We start from the raw sequence: 23,502 nt of genomic DNA, 5'->3' as shown, positions 1-23,502 counted from the left end.
GATGACAGCACCGCCCACAGCGGGAAAGGAAGCCTCTCTGCTCGTCTCTCTCTCTCTTCTCTCTGTTTTCTCTTCTCTCTCTCTCTCTCTCTCTCTATTTCTCTCTCTCTCTCTCTCCTCTCTCTCTCTCGCTCTCTCTGCTCTCTTTCGCCTTTCCTCTATCGATGGCATGACCAAGCTGGTTAACAACAGCCGGTCTCTTCTAAAGGTTCTCAATCGTGCGGCGGCCCGCACTCTCCTCTCTTTCTCTCTCTGTCTCTCTCTCTCTCTCTCTCTCTCTCTCTACCGCCCCTCTCTCGCTCTGTGTGTGTCTCGTTCACACTCTCTCATTCTCTCATTCTCTCTCCCTTGCTTTCTTGCTCCCAATCTCTCCCCCCCTCTCTCTCTTTTCTATTTTGCCCCCCCCCTTTTCTTCTCCCGGCCGACAGCTTGCTTTCTCGCTCTATATTTCTCCTCTCTCTCTCGCTCTCTATATCTCCTCTCTTTCTCTCTCGCTCTCTATCTCTCTTTCTCCCTCTCTCTTCTTCGCCTCCTGTCTCTCCCGCCGCACTTGTTCTATCGCCGCCGGCGAGCCAACATGGCGTGTCACGGGTGCCGCGGCTTACTCATGCTCGGTCAGCTACGGCCCATCCGGGAGTGTTACGCTCCAATAAAGAGACGTAAGGAATAATAAACGAGGGGGAAATGACTTCCCAGCTGCGAGCAGCAACGAATGAGCGAGCAACAAAGCCCAACACAGCGAGCGATCGACTGATTCTTCGACTCGAGCAGCAAGCAAGCAGTTAAGTATACCGCCTCAGGCAGCAAAATCGACGCGTGTGAGGTCTACCGCCATGGTTTCCATTCCTCGAGGGAAGGAGACACAGTCTGTCCGCTGGATGCCTTCACCTATAGCTATATATATATATAGTATACATACATACATACCATACATACATGGTATAGTACTATATTATACACATATACATATATGGGCGTAAATTAGGAGTAGAACATAAAATGGACGGGGTGGCTGCTAGACGCGACGGTCATGGGATGGATGGATGATGGATGGGAATGGATGCGATGGAACGGACGGGAGCGGGGACGGACGAATTGGGGATGGCTTATAGTATGAATGCGATGGATGAATGGATGCGATTGGTATGGCATGGCATGAATGGGATGGTAGTATGGATGGCATGGTCGATGGGATGGCATGATCGATGGATGGGATGGATGGAATGGATGGCATTGGATGGAATGGGATGGATGGATGGATGGAATGGATGATGCGGATGGATGGCATGGATGGTTGGGATGGGATGGGATGGAATGAGATAGATGGCTGAGTCGTCATGGATGGGGATGGATTGGATTCGGCATAGATGGTGAATGATGGATAAGGGTAGATGGATAACATGAGTGAATCGAATATTGATGGATGGTATGAAATGGATGAGTTGATTGATGGGATCGGCGATGCGTTAGGGAAGAGAGAGAGGAGAGGGAGGGAAGAGAGAGGAGAGGATAGCTGGCTCCGGATGGACGAGCAGAGAGAGAAGAGGAGCAAAGAGGGAGCGCGCATGAGGAGGAGAGGCGAGCGGCGGGTAGCACGATGAATATAGCGCATATAGGAATATAGCAGAATGTCGAAAATGAGTTCTTGACACGCGACGTGTGCCATGACGACGCAGTTATTACCCTACTGTCGGTTTTGCCGTGCGCCACGGTATACTTTCTGCGTAAAAAAAGCTTACGCGCGGCACCACGCAATGTTTGTCCGGCTTCACACCTCTCATTCTCTCACTTCTCTCATTCTCTCTCCCTTTGCTTTCTACGCTGCTCTCCCCCCGCCCCCTTCTCCCTGCTTCTCTCTCTCTATTTTCGCTCCCCCCTTCTCTCCGCCCACATGCCACCACGCAATGTTGCGCCGCTACAGTCTTGTGCCCTTAGTAAATGCACGCACCACAGGGACAAAAACACGCTTCTTGAATGTGGCTTATACAGTTTGTCGATCTCCTAGCGTTGGGCGTATTACTAGTAACAGGACGAACACTCGCCGACACTTCTGTTACACTCCAGTCCCGCATACTGTTTTTTCGAAAATAATAGCTACAGACGGCGCTCCGGGCAAACACATGGCCCTCCCCTCTCTTGCGATACGTTCGCCGTCGACCCGTGTCGTTGAACCTATATTGGAACTGCTTAACGCATGGCACGCTAGCTAGAACCCTGGCAGCTCGTGCCGGATACCGCCTAATAATGACGACCTTCAAACCGGCCACAATTGACGTCCGTCCATGTTCGGCACGCGGATACTCTCGTTTTATCACCTTCATCGTTGCTCGGCACGACCGTTTAATCCCTAAGCCTATAACTAAAGTAATTAAGTTATATTAATTAATTAATTATATCTTATAAACTCATATTATATATATTATACATAGAATTTATATTAATTAATAATATATATTGATAATATATATTATAATTAATATTAATTTAATTATTTAATCATGTGCCCAAAATATTCGCCGTTGACGACACTGCCGCGCGTGCCCGTTGGATTATACATTTCGCGAGGATAACATTCTTCGGGAGAAGGAACAGCGTCGAGTTCTGTGGTAGGCCCCGCCTGCATCCCCAGCGTCATCCCCAGCCTGATTGATTCATTACGTTTAAACTGTCACGCGCAATGTCGTTAATTACAGTCGACAGCCCGCGAAGAGCGGAGACAACCTGCAGTATGGCGAAGCGCAGACATCGGCGGTTAAGTCTATTGATGGACGATGAACGGCGACAGCTTTCGGCTGCGGCGGGGGCCACGCGCACTGATCTCGTATACTCGCCTGTGGGTGGCGGCGGAGTTGCAACGGCTGCGGCGGGTAGCCAAGCACGTGTCGGTATACTCGTAGCAGCAGCGGCGGGCCGTCGGCGTCGCGTGCGTGCGGTTGCGCGGGGTGGCGCGCGGCGCTGATAGCGCATCGCTGGTAGGCGGGCTGCATCGCGCTTCTGGGTCTGGAGTCGGCGGTGAAGCGAGCGGCTGTACGCGGCGTCTGGTTAGCGCGTGTGCGGCGGCAGCGGCGGCTGTAGCGGCCCGTCGGCGGGAGGGTGCGCAGTGCTGCCGAGCCGCCGGTGGCGCGGGGGCGGGGCGAGGCCGTGGAGGCCATCAGGGGTACGATGTAAAAAGTCCATGAAGCGCCATCCTACGACCACGCGCGCGCTCAAAGCCGTTGATAGGCATACGTGCACGGTTATATCAGGCGTCCCGTGACGCCTCAAATTAAAACGCAGGCGCACCGCTATAACAGGAATTAATGGTCCTATAATCACCGGATGGAAGCGAGCAATTGATGACGCGTGAGGCAAGTGCGCGATAGACAACAACTAGTGATAGCTAGCTAGCTGGGCCGTCGAGTGGTCAGGTGATCGGCTGTGCAGCGGCAGTCTCGTAAAGCCGGTAGCTCGGCTTGATCGGGTATTGTCGGAAACTTGCTAGCGATGGCATCAGGTAGCTAGCGGATACCGTTTTGAAGGGTAGCGGCCTTGATCAACTTAGGGGTCGGCCGGCGGCTGTAGCGGCATAAGGCTCTCATGATACCAACTCGCGCGGTTCCCATCGCGGTAGTCGGGCGGCTGTTAGGCTCTGGAGGAGCCTGTAGCCGAGGCTTGATCATCGGTCGCGTGTGGCGGCGCTGTAGTCGAGGTAGCGGGCTATAGCGGTTAACTCCTACAGATCTCTGGGTAGTTGCGGGACAGGCTCTGTAGCGGGCGTCATACTTCAGTTTCTAGGTGACTGGCTCGCGGTACAGATCGCCGCTAGCCGGGGGCGCAGTGAGACAGAGTGCCCCCCAAGGTTGAGCGTGGCTTGTCGAGGCCGGCCGTCGGGAGCAAGGTGCGGCCGGGGCTGCAGCGGCATCATTAGCGCGGTCGGCCGGATCGAGGTCCGGCGGGTGGCGGGCCGCTGCCAGCGGCATCACGTAGCAGCCTGGGAATAACGGCCCCACTGATAGGTCGAAATGCCCCACGGTAGCTCTCGGTGGCGCCGGGCGGAAAACTACTGCTACGCGGACGCGGTCAAAGTAGGGCGCGCGCGGGCCGTGGCTAGCGGGCGTCGGGGTGGCGGCGGGCTGGTATAGCGTCGTCTCCGGGCGTGGCGGCGGCTGTAGCGGCGTCGGGGTGCGGCGGCCCTGCCAGGCGGCATCCGAGTAGCCAGACTCGGTGCCCTGCCGGCTATAGTCCTAAGATGTCTAGATTTACTTATTATTTATATTGCAGGTGGCGAGCGCGCTGTAGCGGCGTCGGTGGCGGATGCGGCTTGTAGCTCCGCGTCGGGCGGCCGGCACGGCTGCTTAGCGGACATACAGTAGCAGAGCTTAAGTGTTAATTGAGTCATTTTTTATGGCTGGAGCTTTTAATTTTATTTTATGGTGGCGGCTGTGTACTTTGTTTTATTGTGTAGACGAGCGTTTCTCTTAAGGTTCTTGGCTTGTATTTGAACGTCGATTGCAGTTGCGCGTCAAAATATTATGTTTTCTTCCCACGCAGTATTCGCTGCGATGCGCTGGACCTCTCGAAACTGATAGAACGAAAAGTCCTCGACGTAATAATACGTAAATAGCTCGCTCACGCTCGACGCTACCGAGCATCTATCAGTGTTGAAACGCCGAGGCGCCAACTCCGCAGCCGGCGCGTCCCCACCCACCTGATGGGGTCTGCCGATAGATAAGAACTCTGTCCGTCGGCTATAGTTGCACTTTGGAAGTACCCGCTCTAAACCTTAACGTTTGCTCTCGTCGATGTCCTCACGCCAGCAGCACCGTTTGTTGATTAATAATGCAGCGGGACTAATTCAGAACCTGAATCCACTGACTTTGTCGTCGGAACGACGACGATAGACAGACCTGCTGCGTCGCGCGGGACTCCGCTACGATGCTGCCGTAACCTTTTTTGGCCCAACGATGCTTGCTCACCTGACTTAAAAAATCAAAACAGATGGGAATGTTCGACAAAAGTATAAGGTTGCTCGGCCTCTTTCAGAAGAAGCCCGATAGAAAATCGGCTTACGCAAACGACCTTGACGGATGTGAATCACTCAACGGTCCAATCACGAGCGGACCTGCGTTAAAGATGTTCGATGTGGGCCCGTCTCCAGTAATGGGGAGGGGCTAAAAGCAACCACCGCCCAGCGGACTCGATATGGTGAAGGAGGCCAGATATGGGTTGAATGCAAAATGTGTAGAAAAATTAGAGAAGTAGAAGTAGAAGTAGCAGAGTAGATATAGAAGAAGTAGAAAGTAGAAGTAGACAGTAGCAGCTAGAAGGTATAAGTTAGTAAGTTGGAGAAGTAGTAATGTAGAACGTAGAAGTAGAAGATAGAAGTAGATCAGTAGAAGTAGAAGTAGCCGTAGAAAGAAGTAGCAAGTAGAAGTAGCAGTAGAAGAAGTAGCAAGTAAAGTAGCACTAGAGCACACACACACACACACACACACACACACACACACACACACACACACACACACACACACACACACACACACACACGCACGCACGCACGCACGCACGCACACACACACACACACACACACCGAACGCCAATAAATTTTGACACATTGTTATAGGTTAGGTTGTTTCAATAATTTAGGTTTATTATCGTTATATTACATAATAATGTTAAACTCGTACATAAATAAGTACTAGTGAATATGGTTACGTACCCACGATCAAGTTGTATAACTCAATATTTGGAAAAGCAGGACTGGTATAGTTTTGTTTAAAATGTGGACCGTGTCCTATGAATATTGCCTGTAATAATTCAATTACTAACATCAAACAACACATACCGAGAGTTCATGACAACAGATCTTCGTCGGAAATAGGGGACTGAAATTCAGTTTATTTTTAGAGATTTAAGAAAACGATAAAATATTTAGAGATTATAGACTTAGATTACTCAGTTGCGCCAGCATAAGCACTAATCGAAAGTAGTCTGTTGGTCATTATCGGAGTTGCTAAGCGTGCATATTTCCATGATATATTAGCATGGAATTACATTAGTACCGTAATTACAAGTAGCTTACTCTGTGTAAACGATAGGAATACTTACATGCATACTCGTGTCGCGATCATCCCATCCATGGGTGCCGCCTGAGCAGGTAGATCCTGTTAATGTGGATGGTTCTCTGTGTAATGAAGCAAGGAGGGTGCGCGTCACAATAGCTCAACAGTAGCCGTCATATCAATAACAGTTCACAGATTTCCAGAATATATCAATGGTCTTGATAGTTTTAAAATAACATCATTTGTAGAAAACAGCAGCAAACGGTACCACCACCACCGCCGCCCCTGCCGTTGCCGTCGTTATCGTCGTCATCGTCATCGTCATCATCATCATCCACAACAACAAATTTTGGTGGCGTTCTAGAACAATGAATAGTCGTGCAGTCCACGTACACGCGTGCGTGTAGCTGCACGCCAGCGTTTTGCGTGTGCGTGCGAGCGTGTGTGTGTGCCTACATATCTGCGTCTACGAGCACGCGTGCGCGTACGGTTGGTCATCGCCATCAGGCCGAACACGTTATAAACGCGTCAATTTCACTTTCTTTTACTCTGACTTGACCGTTCAATTGTTCGTTGCAAAGCGGTTACCTGGCGATGAGCCAATCTTCCTCCACGTCCAGCACAACCTCGTCAATCCTGTCGTTGTTGCTGTAATGGAACCGCTTGGGCATCTCTTCCTTCCTGAAGGCGTTATAGTGGTCGTTCTTACAGCGCACTGCGTCCAGCAGTGTGTCCGCCGTATCTGCAGCATACACCAAAAAATATTCGCCGCACAACGTATAAGGTGCAACTTACAACATACAAATTACGTAGTACAACTTGCAGCATACAAAGTACATGGAGTGGCTGATCTATAATTTAATTATATAATATTTAATTATATTCTATAATTATATAATCGTTCTTCTATATTGCATTGGTTCACGGATGATCACTGTTCAGCCTAGCAAGCAGTTAGGCCTGCATCTAGCAATTTGTGAGTGAATGTTCAGATAAACCTTTTTAATTAATCCTCGAGTTGTCATTATGTGATTCTCTAAGATAACAGTCGAAAATGAATTTGCATCTGCGGAACAGAACGATCGCGTTGATATTTGCAGTCGCATGGAAAACCTACAGTTGGACTTGTTTATTGCGATGCGACTGTTGGCTCCCTGGTAGACCTTAACGAGATCCACGTCGTAAACGTAGTCTTCCATCATCACTCTCCTGTCACACGAGATAGCACCCATACCTGCAGTCACGCGGAATGTAAATGAAATTCACACACACGCACACGCACACGCGCACGCACACCACACACGCACGCACACGCGCACGCACACACACACACACACACACACACACACACACACACACACACACACACACACACACACACACACACACACACATATATATAATTTATATATATATATATATATATAATATATATATTATATATTGTGATTATGATATATGTAACCGTAAAAAGAAGTTGATATACTTTATCGCGCTAAGATTATAAAATTTTAGATAAGTAGGTTTACACATTTTAATTTAGATTTCAATTAATTAATTGCCTCAATTAATTAATTGTGTAAGATCAAATATTACAACGCATGAGCCTATATATACGTCGTGCAGATATGTGAATTGCGGTCAACGCGTGTACTTCATGCCTCCTTGTCGTAATGAACGCCGGTTCGTAATAGGTTTAAATATACGCCAAACCAGGGGAAAATAGTGACTAGCAATAGAATTTTATTTCAGAGATTTGTGTGTAAGTGTAAAGTGTGGTTTGCAGATGGTAGAAATAGTAGTTGTGTTGGAAATGTAGCGACTGTGGTTGCATAATTGGTTGGTCCGGCGTAGCGCGCTTTGATGTAGTATGGATGATGGAGATGAGAAACGGTGAGAGAGATTGTTGTGCATGGGGCAGCGGTGTGGTTGTCCGCGCGCGCACGACTTTCTTTGTTAGCTAGAAATGTATGAAGGAAGGTTCTTGGTTGTGAGGAGATCGGACGTGAGTGTGCGAGGCACGCGGCTGCGTGCCTCTGTGCGCGCGCATGTGGGTTGCAGAAACAATAATACTATTTGCTGAACACAACTGTTGGACTTTGGAGTTTCATTCTCATCGCTACAACTAATCTACTTGAAACGGGTAACGTCATCATCGTCGTTACAGTATGAGCCCTTACCATGATCGCAGTGATCATAATGTCAACACACTGGTGGAGCCCCCTCTGGTAAAGACATCCATCAGATCCCCGATAACACTGTCCATGTAAGCCAGTTCGTCATTCAGCTGAAATGTGCGGGAAATATCTTTATCATCTATGTGAAAAGAATGTATGCGATAGGAAGGTGAAAATATGTGAAGAATGCAGATTATACATTCTATCCCAAAGGAGCATGTAGCCGCTTTTCTGCCGAAAAACAATCCGTCTCTCTATACATAGACATAATATTAATATAATATAATGTAATAAAAATAACATATGATATGATATGATATGATGCGACATGATATTAGGGCTATATATATAAATAAGTATGTATATATATATATATATATATATAATTTTTCGCCATAAATTTCAGTTAGCGCCATCGAAGGCAATTGATTTAATTTGAGCTAATGCAGTCTCACTACAGAATTCCGTTGCCAGTTACATTTACCTCATCGGTATCCAGATCGACATTGTGTCCAATGCCGTCGACTGACTCAAAGTAGGCAGTGATGAAATCTGGACGTTCATTGGCTGGATACTCTAGCCAGTGTAGCATCTGGTTAACCCTAGTGTGGTCTGGCACTCGGCTACGACAACCGGCAAACACATAGGTTATGATTATACTACCCGTGACAGACGCAGGAACACCTTTAATCCTGACATTCTTTATTTTAACTGTTACACGATCCGGGCGACTTATGCATTGTGCGCAAGTAGTATCAATATATGCCAAATATAAATGCACGCAAAGAAGCCCCAAAATAGCCTGGCGAGTTATTAAGCCATAAAAATAAAGAAGTATACACACACGCACGCACGCATGCACGCACACACAAACATTGTAACAAAAAAGCTCTACCGTGCAGAGTATGTATATATATAATTAGATATATATATTATATATCAGCAGTAAGTATGCCTTTTATTACTTAGACTCGTTATTAATGCATTTACTGTGTTATTACCTTTGTACACTATTAGGCCTACCCTTATTTTTTACGAATGAAACAAATAAACTCATACTTCATCATTACAGCCTCTTACTTGTCATAATAGTAGAAATAGTCGGGTCGCATATCTAAAAATATAAGGTACATATATATTGTACTTGATGAGACTAAGATAGCACATCATTTTGATGATTGTCTGCGCATAACGTGTTTTAATCGAACAGAATACAATTCAGATATCAATTTAATTCAATTGAAATTTAAATAAATTGTAGGCATTAAAATAGTTATTTTATACCATACGGTAAGTGTCAAAAATAGAGATGTATGGATACAGTAAGTGCTTGAGTTGTCCTCACCTTGTATATCCACATCAGAACCGGGCCAGAAATAAGTTGCTGCCGTTTTTCCATTTTTCATTACGGTGTTCCAAATCTAGATAAAAATATACCGATCAAAATACCAATATAATCTAGATGAAAATACCATCATTGAAAAAGTGTTGAAATCCAAGGTTATCCTCTATCCTTATTTAAATGTAAATGTTGCTGCTGGCTTTTTTTACTGTGACCTCATGCCCTTGCAGAATTCAAACAAATTTAAAACTAAGTTAAACTTAACGACCATATCTAGAGCTAAAGATCTTTGTTTGCCAAAATCAGGTAATCACTGTGAAGAAAAAAATCGAGACGAGATGCTGGCGAAACCCTGAAGAATATCTGCATGCCTTTCACAGCTCAAACTACCATATGAATGGACGCTGTAAATTTGCGCGTGAGCACATAGTTATATTATGTCTCACCGGTTCACCGTTCCACCACCTATTGTTGTTTTTCTCCGGTGAGCCGAGGCTAAAGGAAGCGTCAAAGGCAGCGTCGTACATACTGTTGTCAATGATGCCATGCGACTCTGGATAAAGGCCCTGCAATGTTCATCGTAAGTATACATATGTAGCGATGCAACACAATGTTCCGTGTTCAATAAAATTGGTAGACATGAATTCTATAGGTCAGCGGTTCCTCTAGCTACAATAATGTAAGCCAACAAGAGTAGGGTACTCTTGTTGCCTACTCTTGTTGGGTTACATTATTGTATCTACGGTTCCTCATGCACATGCACTTTCTATGAAAATATACCTTTAAGCACGTGTCTCTGATGGCGTCGGTCAGCGTTTAAAAGGGTAGTACAAGGTAAGACGAAGGAGAATACCGCGACTTTTGCAAGTGTACACAAAGATCGACACATAATATACAGGGGTCGTATCGTGATATAATACCGTGGCCAGTGAGTAGTGGTTTGGGAAAGTCTTCGTAGGGTAGACTGACTGCATGTGAGTGGCATGGGCCCCACATTCACGCATGCGCTGGAAGGTGGGCGTGAAATTTCTCAGCAGGTATTCGGCACGGAATCCGTCCAATGACACAATGATCACGGGCGAAGTCTCGAACCTATAGATAAAGATTAGATATTTCTAAAGCAAACACGCGAAATGCGTGTACGTTCTCTGCTTTTGTTTGAAACCTAAACGTGCCACTATTTTAGAAAATGGTTCGCAAACAAGCTGAATAAATGCGAAAGAATCATTCTTACCCAGCAGGGCAAACTTTCTGTGTTACGCATTCCTGATCGATCCATTTGCCAGGCGGTGGAGTAGTTGGTGGAGGTGGTGACGGAAGATTTAGCTCCCATAGAGTTTGTCGAGATATAAGCCGATATCCCATCGTTTCATAAAAGTCAAGTTCTGGATGGAGACTGAGCCCCGTAAGACGCTCTACATCACGCAGCGAGGAGGAATGAGTAAAAACGTATTCGTCGGTCAACTGAAACCAAATATAATTCCGATGCTGTTATTGCGTTCTTTTCTCTCTAGAATCTAGTGTGCCTTTATTTACACGTCGGTTTCTCTACTAAATTTATAAGTAATCATAGTAACAATGTCTCGACCATGAGCTAGCCAGAGGCGTGATACTAGGGCGGGGTTCAAAAGTACACATAGCCTCAGCGACGCATTGCGAGACAAGAGCAATCGGAGATAGCAAACCTCCGCCACAGCGTAACAGTCCCCCATCGTGCTGGTACACCCAATATAGTTTGATTAAATTTTCAGAAATTTGAAAAAAAAATCCAGGATTTAGTTTGATACATTTGAATGCGTCCGAAGTCTTCCTCACATTTTTTTAATCAAAAAAATCTAAAAAATTCATGTCTGGATCCGGATCACCACCAAAATCTAATCGATTGGTTGTTGGCCCAAGACCAACCCGTCCAAAAAATTTCATCAAAATCCGTCCGTAACTTTTTGAGATATCCTGTTGACAGACAAACAAACCAACAAACCAACAAATCAGCAAACACACAAACGAACAGGGGCGAAAACATAACCTCCTTGGCGGAGGTAAATATCACTGGTATGTATGGCTACTGGGTCTCACAGATACATTCTCTTTAGCAGCATGTTACATACCACGCGGTACCGACATACACAATTTCAACACTTCGTACCTTGCAATTTTCCATTTTCTCTTTGTGTGGTATTATAAATGACAGCGCATCAATACTCGTCGCTGGACAATCAGCCAGGCTAGATCCGAGCTCTAGGCATCGGGTTAGAACCAAAAAGTAATGGGTCGGTAGGGGTATGCTGCTGTCATTGTAAAGAAACCTGAAACAGGAGACACTTTAGTATAGAAAATGTGCATTTCCCTGTTATTGCATTGATCTCCACGTGCATGCGTGAATTGCATCATGAATTTACCCCACCTATTTTAAGTGGCTTAGCAATGCGATAATGGTATGTTCGTTGCTGGACCCTGGGTTTAATTCTACAGGTATAGAATTACAATTGGCAAGCATCAACACCAAGATACAAACCACATTAAACATCGCAATACTTGTTAATTTGTATTATAGTTTTTGTTACAAGTGTGTTACGTGAATCATAAGAAATAGTGCAATTCTCTGTAAAACCAACTGATTTCACTTACTCAACCATGGACAGGTCATCATAGTTGCCATCAATGTTGTAATCAAACACAGGGCCAGTGACAACGTTGATTGGTCCAAGTGTCTGTGCCCACTGCGAGAGATAGTCATGGACATCGTGCCACACGCCTACAAAGCCGATGCTGTATATATTACTATTTTATCAAAAATAACACAAAAAGTGCGACTTGATTTTAAGATTGCACTCCTGGACCTGTGTTGAACAGTGGTATATATTTAAATTAGACATTACGACAATATAGTCTATATATAGTTAGTCTTGTTCAAGTCAGTATAGGCCAGGAACAGATAAGAGCAGCTGACGTACACACCTTGAATGAACCCTTCATACATCGGAACCATGTTTGTCATGATAGCGGAATCATTGACAGCCGAAATTGGGGCGTTTTCACCTGTAATTATGTAAACACCCAAAGCAATTTGATAGAGAAAGGCGCTGACTCGCAATACAAGTTCTCATTATTTGGCGTAAATTGAACAACATTTATGTTTGGGTGAGTGGGTGAGTGTGCGCGCACGGATGTATAATTGCTCCAAATTTAGTTAATTTACATTAACTTTTTCGGTAAAAATATTTCTTTTATGACATAAACTAAGAAATCAAGGTGACATGTAAATACCTGGATTAAACATTCCGTAGGGGTTAACATTTGTTCTGCGTGCATTGCTGTATGCATCACATGTAGGTTGGAGTCCTGGTGGTATCCTCACATCACCGCGCACACACGGCCTCTCGTCAGTCACACTTGTAAAAGCCTAGATTATTAGGACAGACATGATCTTACTAAATGTAGCCATAACAACAAACACTATACGCTCATTACTCACACTTAGATACACTTAGTGCGCTTCACAGACCGGATAATTCGAAATCAATATTTATACATACACACACGCATAACACACACACACACACACACACACACACACACACACACACACACACACACACACACACACACACACACGAAACACACTGAGCCCGGGAGTCAACGCAACGCACGATACGGCACTGCACGCAGCGCGACGCACGCGCGCGCGCCAGCATAAATGACAATATATCGCAAGTCGGTTGACGGTTGGCAGTCAAATTGGCAAAGCATAAATGACAAAAACTCGCGACACCATATGATAGGGTCTTCAGCGTGTACAACTAGAGCAGTTTACAGACTAGAAGCAAAAGAAATTAACTCGTGTATCGTCTTATATAGAGTGGAGTATAGGCTTTATGGAGTAGTCTTTCGGGGCGAAGAAAAACAAGTATCAAGCTATTTCCTAAATGTTGACCATAAGTAATTATCAAAACCTTGTCAATGTGTACGTTGCAAATAGCGGGCATTTGAAAGTTCTCGCGTCACACCAAGAGGCATAATCTGCTGAGGTAGAAGCATCGTGGACTCTTTCTTGAATGAACAGGAACTCGCCCAGGGGGCGTGGCAGGCGCAGTTGGCCGCCATCCTACTCGTTGCTGGGAAGGTCTAAACTGTTTATCGACGTCCCACATCTGGCAGCATACTGACAGGTAAAGAGGCGCAATATGTAAGTTTAATGTGAACGGTTTAGAAATTGCAAAGGTAAATGGAGACGATTTCTAATTTCCTAATCATGATACATCTGGATACAACGGAGACTCGGGATAAACTTGGGGCTGGCGGCGCGTTAGATATTGGTAAAAGCAATAAAAAATAATAAATGTAATTCAAAGAGAAATGCGGATTTGATCGCTGCCTCACTTTTTGCCGAATCGACTTAAATAAAACAAAATTGAAACAGTGGCTAATGGCATGGTAGAAAACTCGCAGTTAATTTGATAGTGACGGAAATAAACTGTAACAATCTTCCGTGCTTGCTACAGTTAATTAATTATATATGTGTTGCATATTCCAAGTGAATGATACCTAATTAAATATGTGAGATTATATATATATATATATATATATATATATATATATATAATATTATACGTGTGTGCATAATATCAGGAGTGTCTAATTATTATAGTGTCTATATTATACACTCATGCATATATCACTGCATCTCCGCACTTATGCTTACGTCACTGCCACAATCACAGCCTGAGGAATTTATTCGTATCTCATACTCGGTCTGATCGGCAGGGAATTGCCAACGTCATAATCAGGAGATCCAACATCTGGTGGGGGTAGCGGATCACGATCCCAAGCAGATGTGTGAAGGAGAGCCAAGCGTTCCATTATTGGCAGCTGGCTTCACCTCCAATAGTTCTGTATCCACATATATAGACACTGTTAATTCTAAACAATTAATTAAATCACTTATTTATATTTATTCACTATGGTATTAATATATCATTTAAATATATCAAAACGACAATTTCAATCAAACTTCAAGACGTCTCACAATAATTTTTACGAAGGAATGATTAACTGTGTTATTATTTTTTCCGAAGTAAACCAGCATAAAAAGGAGCATATACATCCTACGACTTTACCACAGATAAAATATAGATTCTGTGTTGGGGCAATGGTTTCGTCAGCGTATCCTTCTTTTATCGCTGGTCATACGCTATAAGATTGCCTACAAAACCCATTTCTACTAGAGTAGAAGTATGTCGCGCACACGTTCCAAATTCATTTAATACGTGTATTTTTTATGTGTTGTGTATCGTGGCGCGTGGTACGTGGTGTTGTGTGGGTGTGTGGTTTGTGTGTTGTGTGTGTGTGTGTGTGTGTGTGGTTGTGTGTGTGTGTGTGTGTGTGTTTTGTGGTGTGTGTGTGTGTGTGTGTGTGTGTGTGTGTGAGTATTTGTCGTGTGTGTGTGTGTGTGTGCGCGCGCTTGTGTGCGTATACATGTATCAGCATGAACGTTGACCGTTTCTTGTGCCATAAATTATGCGCAAATATTTTGTCATTTCGGCTTGTTATAATGTAAAATATTGTCATATAAGGCGCGCATGGAAGATTGATGATGACTATTATTACAATACATACGTGCATGCTTGCTGCGCGGTTATCCCAGCCGTGCGTGCCTCCTGTACAGAATGTCATTGTTTCTGGTGTCCTGTAATACATCAAATGAACAGTTTAAAAATCATCAATACTAGTAGGACACATTCATTATTACGCAGGCACATTCGTTACAAATTCTTCACATTCCAAGATCGTAGAATTCTCCGACGAAGTATTAGTAAGAAATAGTAAACATAGTCAGCGATTGAAAAGACACACACACACACATATATATATGTATATATATATATACATATTCTATTAAACAATGTTAACACAGTTTAACATCAATTTTAACACAGTTTATGTTTAATAAACATAAACTGTAGATCCTCTACCATGAACCCTAAACGCGCAAGTTATCGTGAGCCTGCGTCTGCATCAAGCTGCCGCAACAACAAGGAAGAGATTCAACCTACTTAAGAGGTGAATATACGTGTATATATCTATAGCCTAATCAAAATGCCAAAATATTAATGTTTCAGCTTAAAGTTCGCCTGTTTTCGATTTCATAATGAACAACAGCAAAAACACTATAGGCCGATTACCTAATAACAAAAATTATAGTAGTAAATATGCAAGAGGTTCTATGATTCTGATGCGCTGTTGCAGCAGCTTTTAGTCTCACACTAACTACGGAGAGAGGAAATTAAGGTAGATTGAGAGAGAGCGAAAGTTAATGGCGCAAAGCACTAATCTTGCAAGCAAAAAAAATATTAACGTTATATACTAACATGTTCTGTAGGAGGCTATAAAATTATTAGTCGCACAATAGTTATTCATATGTCCAGCGGTAACATTTCTAGTATATGTATGTTTGATATACACATTTTAGTTCGTGCAAATCACCTAGATGTTCCGAAGCAGTTTGGAAAATCATTCACGTGAATTATTCTCAGAATATGTGAACGTTTATTATAATATTTCTCGCTAAAATAGACGGGTATGTGCGTATCTGTGAAACGTGAAAAATTGCACTGTGAAAACATGCAAACGTGCAAACATGCACTGCGAAAATTGACATAAAACGGATAGAAAAAGAATGCCCGGTTTGACGTAGACGCTAAATAGTATGCGAAATAGCCGATCTCAAGGCACTACTAAATTTACTAAAGCACTACATCAACACTGATTACACATTAACAACTAACAAAAGGGTAGAAAAATTAAAGATGCTTTCTTATTGGTTTGACTTTTTGCAATTCCATCGAGTGTTCTGTCAGGAATCTTTTTCTTGAGAGGCCGAATTCGCCGACTGAAGGCAAAAAAAGGTTACAGCTTTTCATCTGGTATCTGTTTGTTCGTAAATGTGAAGAATTTCCCCTTAACAGAATAAAAAAAAAACAGTAACAATTTTACGAAACATCACTTTTGTTTCATATAACTTCGAATTCTTAACTCCTCTCTTGCCCGTTGCTCAAACACAGAGACTGTCAAGACACACACAAATTTCCTTTTGTATTTCACATACGAACTATTCCACTAGAAACTCGTGTTACCGGCCTACTAGCCACTCCTCCTCGACATCTATCACTATGGGACTAATACGACGGTTATTCGCGTGGTGATATCGCTTCGGTGCATCCTTCTTTAGGTATGCGTCATAGTGTTCACTCCGGCAAACGGTGTCGTGCAGAATCTCCTCTGGTGTGTCTGCAAATGAACGTTGAATTTTCTTGTAAACACCATTGTTCTATAATGCGCAAAATATCTGCATAGCTTGCCGATCAGGCTTACGTTCGAGATTACCCCCCCAAAATCTCGATCACCAAAGACCGGCCATTTTTTAGCCGAAGTGGAATTACATCCAAGTAGACAAAACCAAGCTTGCCCTCCAACAACACACTACATCCGATTTGACATTTCGTCGGCGTCAAAATAGCATGGTTTTGTTCCAACTAAACTGGCATGGTTTTCCTGTTTGTTTTTTGGCAAAAAATTATCTCTAGGCTCCACTGTTATAAATGCCTTTAATTCTGAGTCACAAGGACTAGGTATTGTATTGTTTAGATTTTGTAACCAGACTTATAGACGCATCTCAGCTCATATCTGCAATAATAGCAAGCGGTCTCGTTTTCGAGTTACCGCCCCCAAAATCCTGAAACAAAGACCCCTTATTTCATTTTTAGCTCGAATTAATTGGTACTATCAATGTACAAGCCGGCTGGCTCAAAGCAACACACCCATCCGACATTTTATCCGGCCGTTCAAAAAGCATGGTAGTGTTGCTCAATAAACGTGCATCGGGTTGCACTGGTTATTTTGCAAAATTATCTCTAGTCCTCCCCACTGTTACTGAAATGCTCTAATTCTTAAGTCAGCAAGTGACACTATGTATTCCATTGTTTATGATCTGTAGCGCTAGACCTGTTAAAAGTCTCAGCATATCTGCAAATAAATACAGGGTTTCGTTTCAGAATTACCCCCCGCCAAAACTCGGAAAACAAAGACCGCCCCATTTACTTTAGCCCGAATTCATCGTAGCTATCGATTGTAAGACAAACCAGCTGTGTGCATCCAAACAACACACCTCGTCAGACCGACATTTATCGCCGTTCAAAAAGAATGGTTGTTGGTCCAAATAACACTGTGCAATGAGGTTGCCATGTGTTTTCTTGTCAAAAATACTCCCCACTGTTATAACATGCCTTTAATGCTAGTTCAAAGTGATCTATGGATCCATGTTTATATTTAGTGAAGGCGCAGACCTGTCAAAGAGTCTCAGCATATCTGCCCAAATAATCAGCAGCTTTACGTTTCAGATACCCGCAAAATCGGAAAACAAAGACCGCGGCCCATTTTTTAGCCGAATTCATACTATCAATGTAGACAAACCACTTGTGCTCAACAACCACTCCTCGCGCACATTTCGTCCTCAAAAGCAAATGGGTTGTGTTCCAAATAAACGTGCACGTGCCTGTGTTGTCTGCAAGAAAATTACTCCCGACTGTCTAAAAGCTTCAAATTCTAGTCACGAAGTGATCTATGTATTTCATTGTTTAATGATTAATAAGCGCCAGACCTGTAAAAGTCCTGCATACTCGCAAAAAGAGCAGGGTCTTGCGTTTTCGAGATTACCCCCCCAAAATCTTTGAAAACAAAGACCGCCATTTGTTCAGCCAATAATTACTATCTAATGTAGACAAGCCGTCTTGCTTCACAACAACGCACTCCTCTTCCGACATTTCTACAGTACTCTTTCAGCTTTCTTTTAGAATCCACTCACGTTCCGCCCCGTCGAGTATGGCAGGCGAGGTAGGACAATAAATGATTTAGTGACATCAAGTATTCGTAATTAATGCATCATATATTCTATTTAGATGATGAAAGTCATTAATCAGCCAATCATAGCATCGGAATACTGTCAAACACTAAATGACTTGAAAGATAGACCATCTAAATGATTTAGTGTCTGACACTAATCATTTAGTGTCTCATTAAATTCGCCCTGATTGCCTTACGCAATCAAGCCAACGGTGCAAGATCCGCTAGCGGCGCCAGCCTACTTCCCGTACAAATAATCTCTACCGCGCGCGCGCCGCCCATGTCTATGTGTCTCAACCTTATGTTGGCCGCCCATGTTTATTATCAAACCTACCGCGGCCATTTTGGCATATTATGATGTAGGCCTACGACCTGGTCCTTCTTACCCATGTCAGCATGCATATGCAATGAAAGCATGGACAGTCCAGACAGACGACCGGAGACCCGTCTATACCTGCTATTTTGTCAGGAAGTAGGCTGGCGCGCCTAGCGGATTCTTTGAACGTTGCTCTGATTGTAGCCCAACGGGATTTACACTCGACACCAACACTAAAATGATTAGTCCAGACACGGCTATACTCATTAGATTGTGTATTCCAAACATAAACTCATTATGTTTGACCCACATAATTCCATGCCTATGACCTTGGCCTGAGAAAAAATTAAGTTGTACTGTTGGTCTGATTACACTGACTATCCACAAATAGAATATATATCTATACATCTAAGTCCGAATATATGACTTCACTAAATACTCTCATGTTATGGTCCCACCTCGCCTGCACTCGGACAATCACAGTCACGGAAGCAATGTCTGCCTTGTTCTCAATAAACTCGTGGTCATGGTGCCTGTGGTTTTCTTAAGCAAAAATTAATCTCCCTCACTGCTGTGCACGGCGAAAAACATGTCGGGATGGAGTTGCTGTGTCTTGACGCACCAGCCGGCTTGTCTAACATTGATAGTTTGAATTCGGCCTAAAAAAAAGGGGGGTACTTGTGTTTCGAGTATTTGGGGGGGTTAATCTCGAAAAAACGAAGACCCTGCTATATTCTGCAGATACTGCGAGACTTTCACAGCTCTCGCGCTTACCACATCATAAACAATGCAATACATAGACTCACTAAGTTCTTGACTAGAATTAAAGGCATTTATAAACAGTGCGGAGACTAGAGATAATTTGCAAAAAACACAGGCTAACCCCATCGGCACTTCTATTTTGGAGACAACAAACCATTGCCTTCTTTGACGGCGAAAATTCCGGATGGAGCTGGTTGTTTTGAGCACCAGCCGGCTGTCTACATGATAGTATAATTCGGCCTAAAAAAATGGGGGTCTTTGTTTTCGAATTATTGGCGGTAAATCTCGAAAACGAAGACTCCTGCTATTATTGCAGATATCTGAGAACTTTTACAGTCTGTCCTTACAAATCAAAACGAATGATACATACACACTTGTGACTAAATAAGGCATTTAAAACAGTGGGAGACAGAGATATTTTTTGCAAAAAAACACACGCAACCCATGCACAGTTTATTGAACAAAAACCATTGCTTCTGACGTCGAAAAGGGATGAGTGTGTTGTTTGGCAGCTGTTTGTCTAGAAAACATTGATAGAATTAAATTCGGCTAAAAAAATGGGGTCCTTTGTTTAGAGATTTTGGGGGAACGACCCGCTCATTTATTCGGATATGGTAGAGAATTTTCGCGAAACACCAATTAACGAAGATTTTAGTGCTTCAGTATATTTCGATGAGGTCTTTGTTTTCGAGGTCATAGTCTAGGTCTTCGTTTTCGAGTTTCCCCCTTTGTTTTCGATACTACCCTAAATTTGCGGCTATATCTAGAAGAGTACATTTAAAGTTCTAAGACTTTCCTGTCATTAACACAAAAATATATGCACTTCTACGGCCATCTCCAAAACAATACGTGTGCGGGGGTATTCACAGTGACGAGGCCGATAAACCCACCAGTTTGTCTACATTGTATCTACATACCAGCTAAATGTTGTTATCATCCGTTCAGACTTGACTTGGATATTCAGCTTTAGGAACTTCCGTATCGATTCTCAATAATGTCACTTAATAAAATATAGAAACGCACGCACTGCGTTCGAATTAACTTAATTCACTACCTTTGCACCACATTTATATAAAAAACAACGAAATTTTATGTAGCTACCTTACTGGTATTTTTACCCGCTGTCTTATGATCTCTACTTATTGCCACAATCTCGATACAACGGCAATACAGAACGACAGAATATTCGCGATAATTATGGCACAAGAAATGGTCAATGTTCATCGGGATATATGTGCGAGCGGTCACGCAACTTCCACACACACACACACCACACCACAGACATACACACACACACACACACACCACACACACACACCACCACCCACAGACACACATTCTTAATTCTATGTATATATAATATATCGAATATATAAAGTATATATATATAACTGTATAGTCATGTACGATAACGCACGATGGAGTTTGTTTACATATAAATATACATCTATCTTTGCGAACGTTCTAAGTACTCGTCAACCGTCCTTTAGGACATATAGATAGCAAAAATATATAAGAATAAATCCACGTCAAGTAAACGACTAAGATCTGAATAATTATTTTGCACATCTTGCGCGTAATTACGCCAATAATGTCTACTGTATCTTAATATAGCACTGCCACTGCAATATGTAGCTTAATACAACACAAAAAGTATGAAACATACTTACAATTTATAGCGAATACACAGCAGGTTACCTGAATCCTGCTAGTGGCATCTCTAGTTCACTCCTGTAATGAACAAGTAAGTTTATATGTAACATGAAGTATATACTCAAACTTCAATAATTAAATGCAAACAAAATTTGAAAAAATACACCCGAAAACATAAACAGACATAGAACAGAGTACTGGGAGTCGCGGAATTATAAATAGTAAGCTATACCAGGCCAACAATACGCATATACTAGCGAGAAATTTTCAATTGTAGTTAGGACCTTTCATTTACGCGTACAGGGGGGGGCCCCGCGGCCTGCGGGGGGGGGCTATAGCCGGCTAGGCGTCGTACACAATTTCAAGCCTTCTGCTTCAATGCATGCGCATAGATCTGCAGCATATATTATAATAACGAAGAGCCCGTGACGTCACAACAGCAGTGTTGTGACTTACAAAATTATATCAGCGCATCGTTACGCGCTGTATTTATATTTTAAAATGAGATTCAAGAGTTTAAAATTGAGTTACTGCATCGTAATGTTACGTACTCCGTTGTTTCAGCATAGTGGAGGCTGCGCAGTGAGCGCTTGATGATAAACATTGAACTGCTATTACTCGCATTTTTATACCCAGTGGTGTCACTCTGTTTTCTCCGAACAAGCGATCTTTAGAAAGTGATGCCTCGTCAAATGACGGGATGTCTGATTGAAGTAGCGCGTCGTTTAATGGAGAAATGGTGCTTTTTTTACCCCTGGGTAATGACAGTACAGCGCGTTCGTATCCGATAATCAAACTCCCGTAAGTAACGACTATAGGTGGATTATTAACAGTTTTTTACAATGCACATTCATAACTAGTGATGCAGCAACAGCACGACGCGCATTATGCACTAGAAAGTATGATTCACATTATTTTCCCTTTGTCGTATATCTAGCATGTATGATTGTTATTGCAGTTTGATTATAGTGATTGACTCAGCGTGTTATATTAAAGCAATAAAATTAATATATAGCAATAACAATATGTATACTTATATTCGATCCAATATCGCGATAATCGCGGTTTTTTATGATTCTTATTATGTATTTGATTATATCATGATTATTTTTTCGTTGTGTTGTTTGGTTGTCTGCCCGTTTATATCCGATTTTAATATCGAAACATAACTCAACATTACCAGTATGCACAAAACTGAAATACACTAAATTTACTTACAAACTTGATCACGGTAAGAATACTCCTTCACTCGAGTACGACATCTTATCGATGACTTACCAACAATGATCGGAGCCGGTGAAAAACTAGCGGATCCGGTGTGTATAATTTCGCATCATCATCATGCCGAGCATGTGTAAAGCTTTTTACGACTCCCACCAATCTTAGTCTAATGAGCAGAAATGCAGGAATCACGCCTGGTTCAGGATTCATACACACAGGCACTGGTATATTCAGTCTATCTGCCGAATCCTCCCTATATGATAGATCCTAGCCAGCGCGAAGCAGTGACTGCTTATTTAAGAGTAAGCCTGTGTCTAAACAGCCGCTACGTGTGTCTGCGGATACATTGACTACCGTGAACACCACATAAAAGAACCCCGTGATTTCTGTTTCAGCTAGGCTGAAAGAGTTCTATATATATAATGTACATAGTGAGAAATCAGCCTGAAGTAGGTCTTAAAAGAGTTTTTTTGGGGGGGGGGGATATTGTGTACATTATCTAGAAAAATATTGGCTTTAATTCGTGAATAAGTGACACTAATTAATTAACCAACTGCTTAATATAGAAATTATATGTCTGTTTAAATTCATTTGAGTTAATTTATTTATCACTTTAATTTACTTATCATATTAAACACAATGAAAGGCTAAATTCTGTGAAAATTGATTGGACTAATAGTAAAACAGTTTTCCAATGGTGTAGCACACACACTTGCATTGCCCCAGTTTGCTATAATTTTTCGGCATTTTTTTATATATAAGAACCGTTTTAATTTATTCAGGCTGAAGAGGTTCTTATATAATAGTGCTTTTGTCCAATTTCAGCCTGGAGTTCTTAAAAATCACGGGTTCTTTATGCGGTGTTTACTGTATACCATCGCTTGGAAGCGATAGGTAGTATTGGGATTCCCCACCAAGCTGCCTCTGCTTTATCTGCAACGTTTCTCGAAACAATAGAATCTCATATATATATATATTTAATATTATATATATATTATATTATTAATATATAATATATATAGAGAGAGAGAGAGAGACAGAGAGAGAGAGAGAGAGAGAGAGAAGAGAGAGAAAGAGAGAGAGAGAGACAG

The 23,502-nt window shown here is 42.8% G+C and overlaps 2 protein-coding genes across 2 annotated transcripts in view; both read right to left on the bottom strand.

The window, feature by feature from the left end:
- LOC106808360 (ectonucleotide pyrophosphatase/phosphodiesterase family member 2-like) overlaps positions 1–7,274 on the bottom strand; it is a 12,598-nt gene extending 5,324 nt beyond the window's left edge. Inside the window, exons 1-3 of the mRNA XM_014811052.1 lie at positions 7,160–7,274; positions 6,631–6,784; positions 6,089–6,164 (exon numbers count right to left, since the gene is read on the bottom strand). Of these exons, the coding sequence (XP_014666538.1) occupies positions 6,089–6,164; positions 6,631–6,784; positions 7,160–7,274 (345 nt within the window). The remainder of the gene's footprint in view (positions 1–6,088; positions 6,165–6,630; positions 6,785–7,159) is intronic.
- Positions 5,700–23,502, bottom strand: part of LOC106808359 (venom phosphodiesterase 2-like) — a 37,040-nt gene continuing 19,237 nt past the window's right edge. The window contains exons 11-29 of the mRNA XM_014811051.1: positions 16,695–16,848; positions 16,376–16,450; positions 15,178–15,247; positions 13,515–13,556; positions 12,829–12,964; positions 12,520–12,600; positions 12,190–12,316; positions 11,708–11,867; positions 10,796–11,025; positions 10,482–10,653; positions 10,008–10,127; positions 9,565–9,640; positions 9,300–9,333; positions 8,704–8,842; positions 8,223–8,329; positions 7,160–7,276; positions 6,631–6,784; positions 6,089–6,164; positions 5,700–5,787 (exon numbers count right to left, since the gene is read on the bottom strand). Of these exons, the coding sequence (XP_014666537.1) occupies positions 8,237–8,329; positions 8,704–8,842; positions 9,300–9,333; positions 9,565–9,640; positions 10,008–10,127; positions 10,482–10,653; positions 10,796–11,025; positions 11,708–11,867; positions 12,190–12,316; positions 12,520–12,600; positions 12,829–12,964; positions 13,515–13,556; positions 15,178–15,247; positions 16,376–16,450; positions 16,695–16,848 (1,709 nt within the window). The 3' untranslated portion in view covers positions 5,700–5,787; positions 6,089–6,164; positions 6,631–6,784; positions 7,160–7,276; positions 8,223–8,236. The remainder of the gene's footprint in view (positions 5,788–6,088; positions 6,165–6,630; positions 6,785–7,159; positions 7,277–8,222; positions 8,330–8,703; positions 8,843–9,299; positions 9,334–9,564; positions 9,641–10,007; positions 10,128–10,481; positions 10,654–10,795; positions 11,026–11,707; positions 11,868–12,189; positions 12,317–12,519; positions 12,601–12,828; positions 12,965–13,514; positions 13,557–15,177; positions 15,248–16,375; positions 16,451–16,694; positions 16,849–23,502) is intronic.

Source organism: Priapulus caudatus, unplaced genomic scaffold, assembly GCF_000485595.1.
Source record: "Priapulus caudatus unplaced genomic scaffold, Priapulus_caudatus-5.0.1 Scaffold270, whole genome shotgun sequence".
NCBI classification, from domain to species: Eukaryota; Metazoa; Priapulida; class Priapulimorpha; order Priapulimorphida; family Priapulidae; genus Priapulus; species Priapulus caudatus.
Note: the sequence above shows the minus strand (reverse complement) of the source record. Positions and strands in the feature narration are given on the sequence as shown.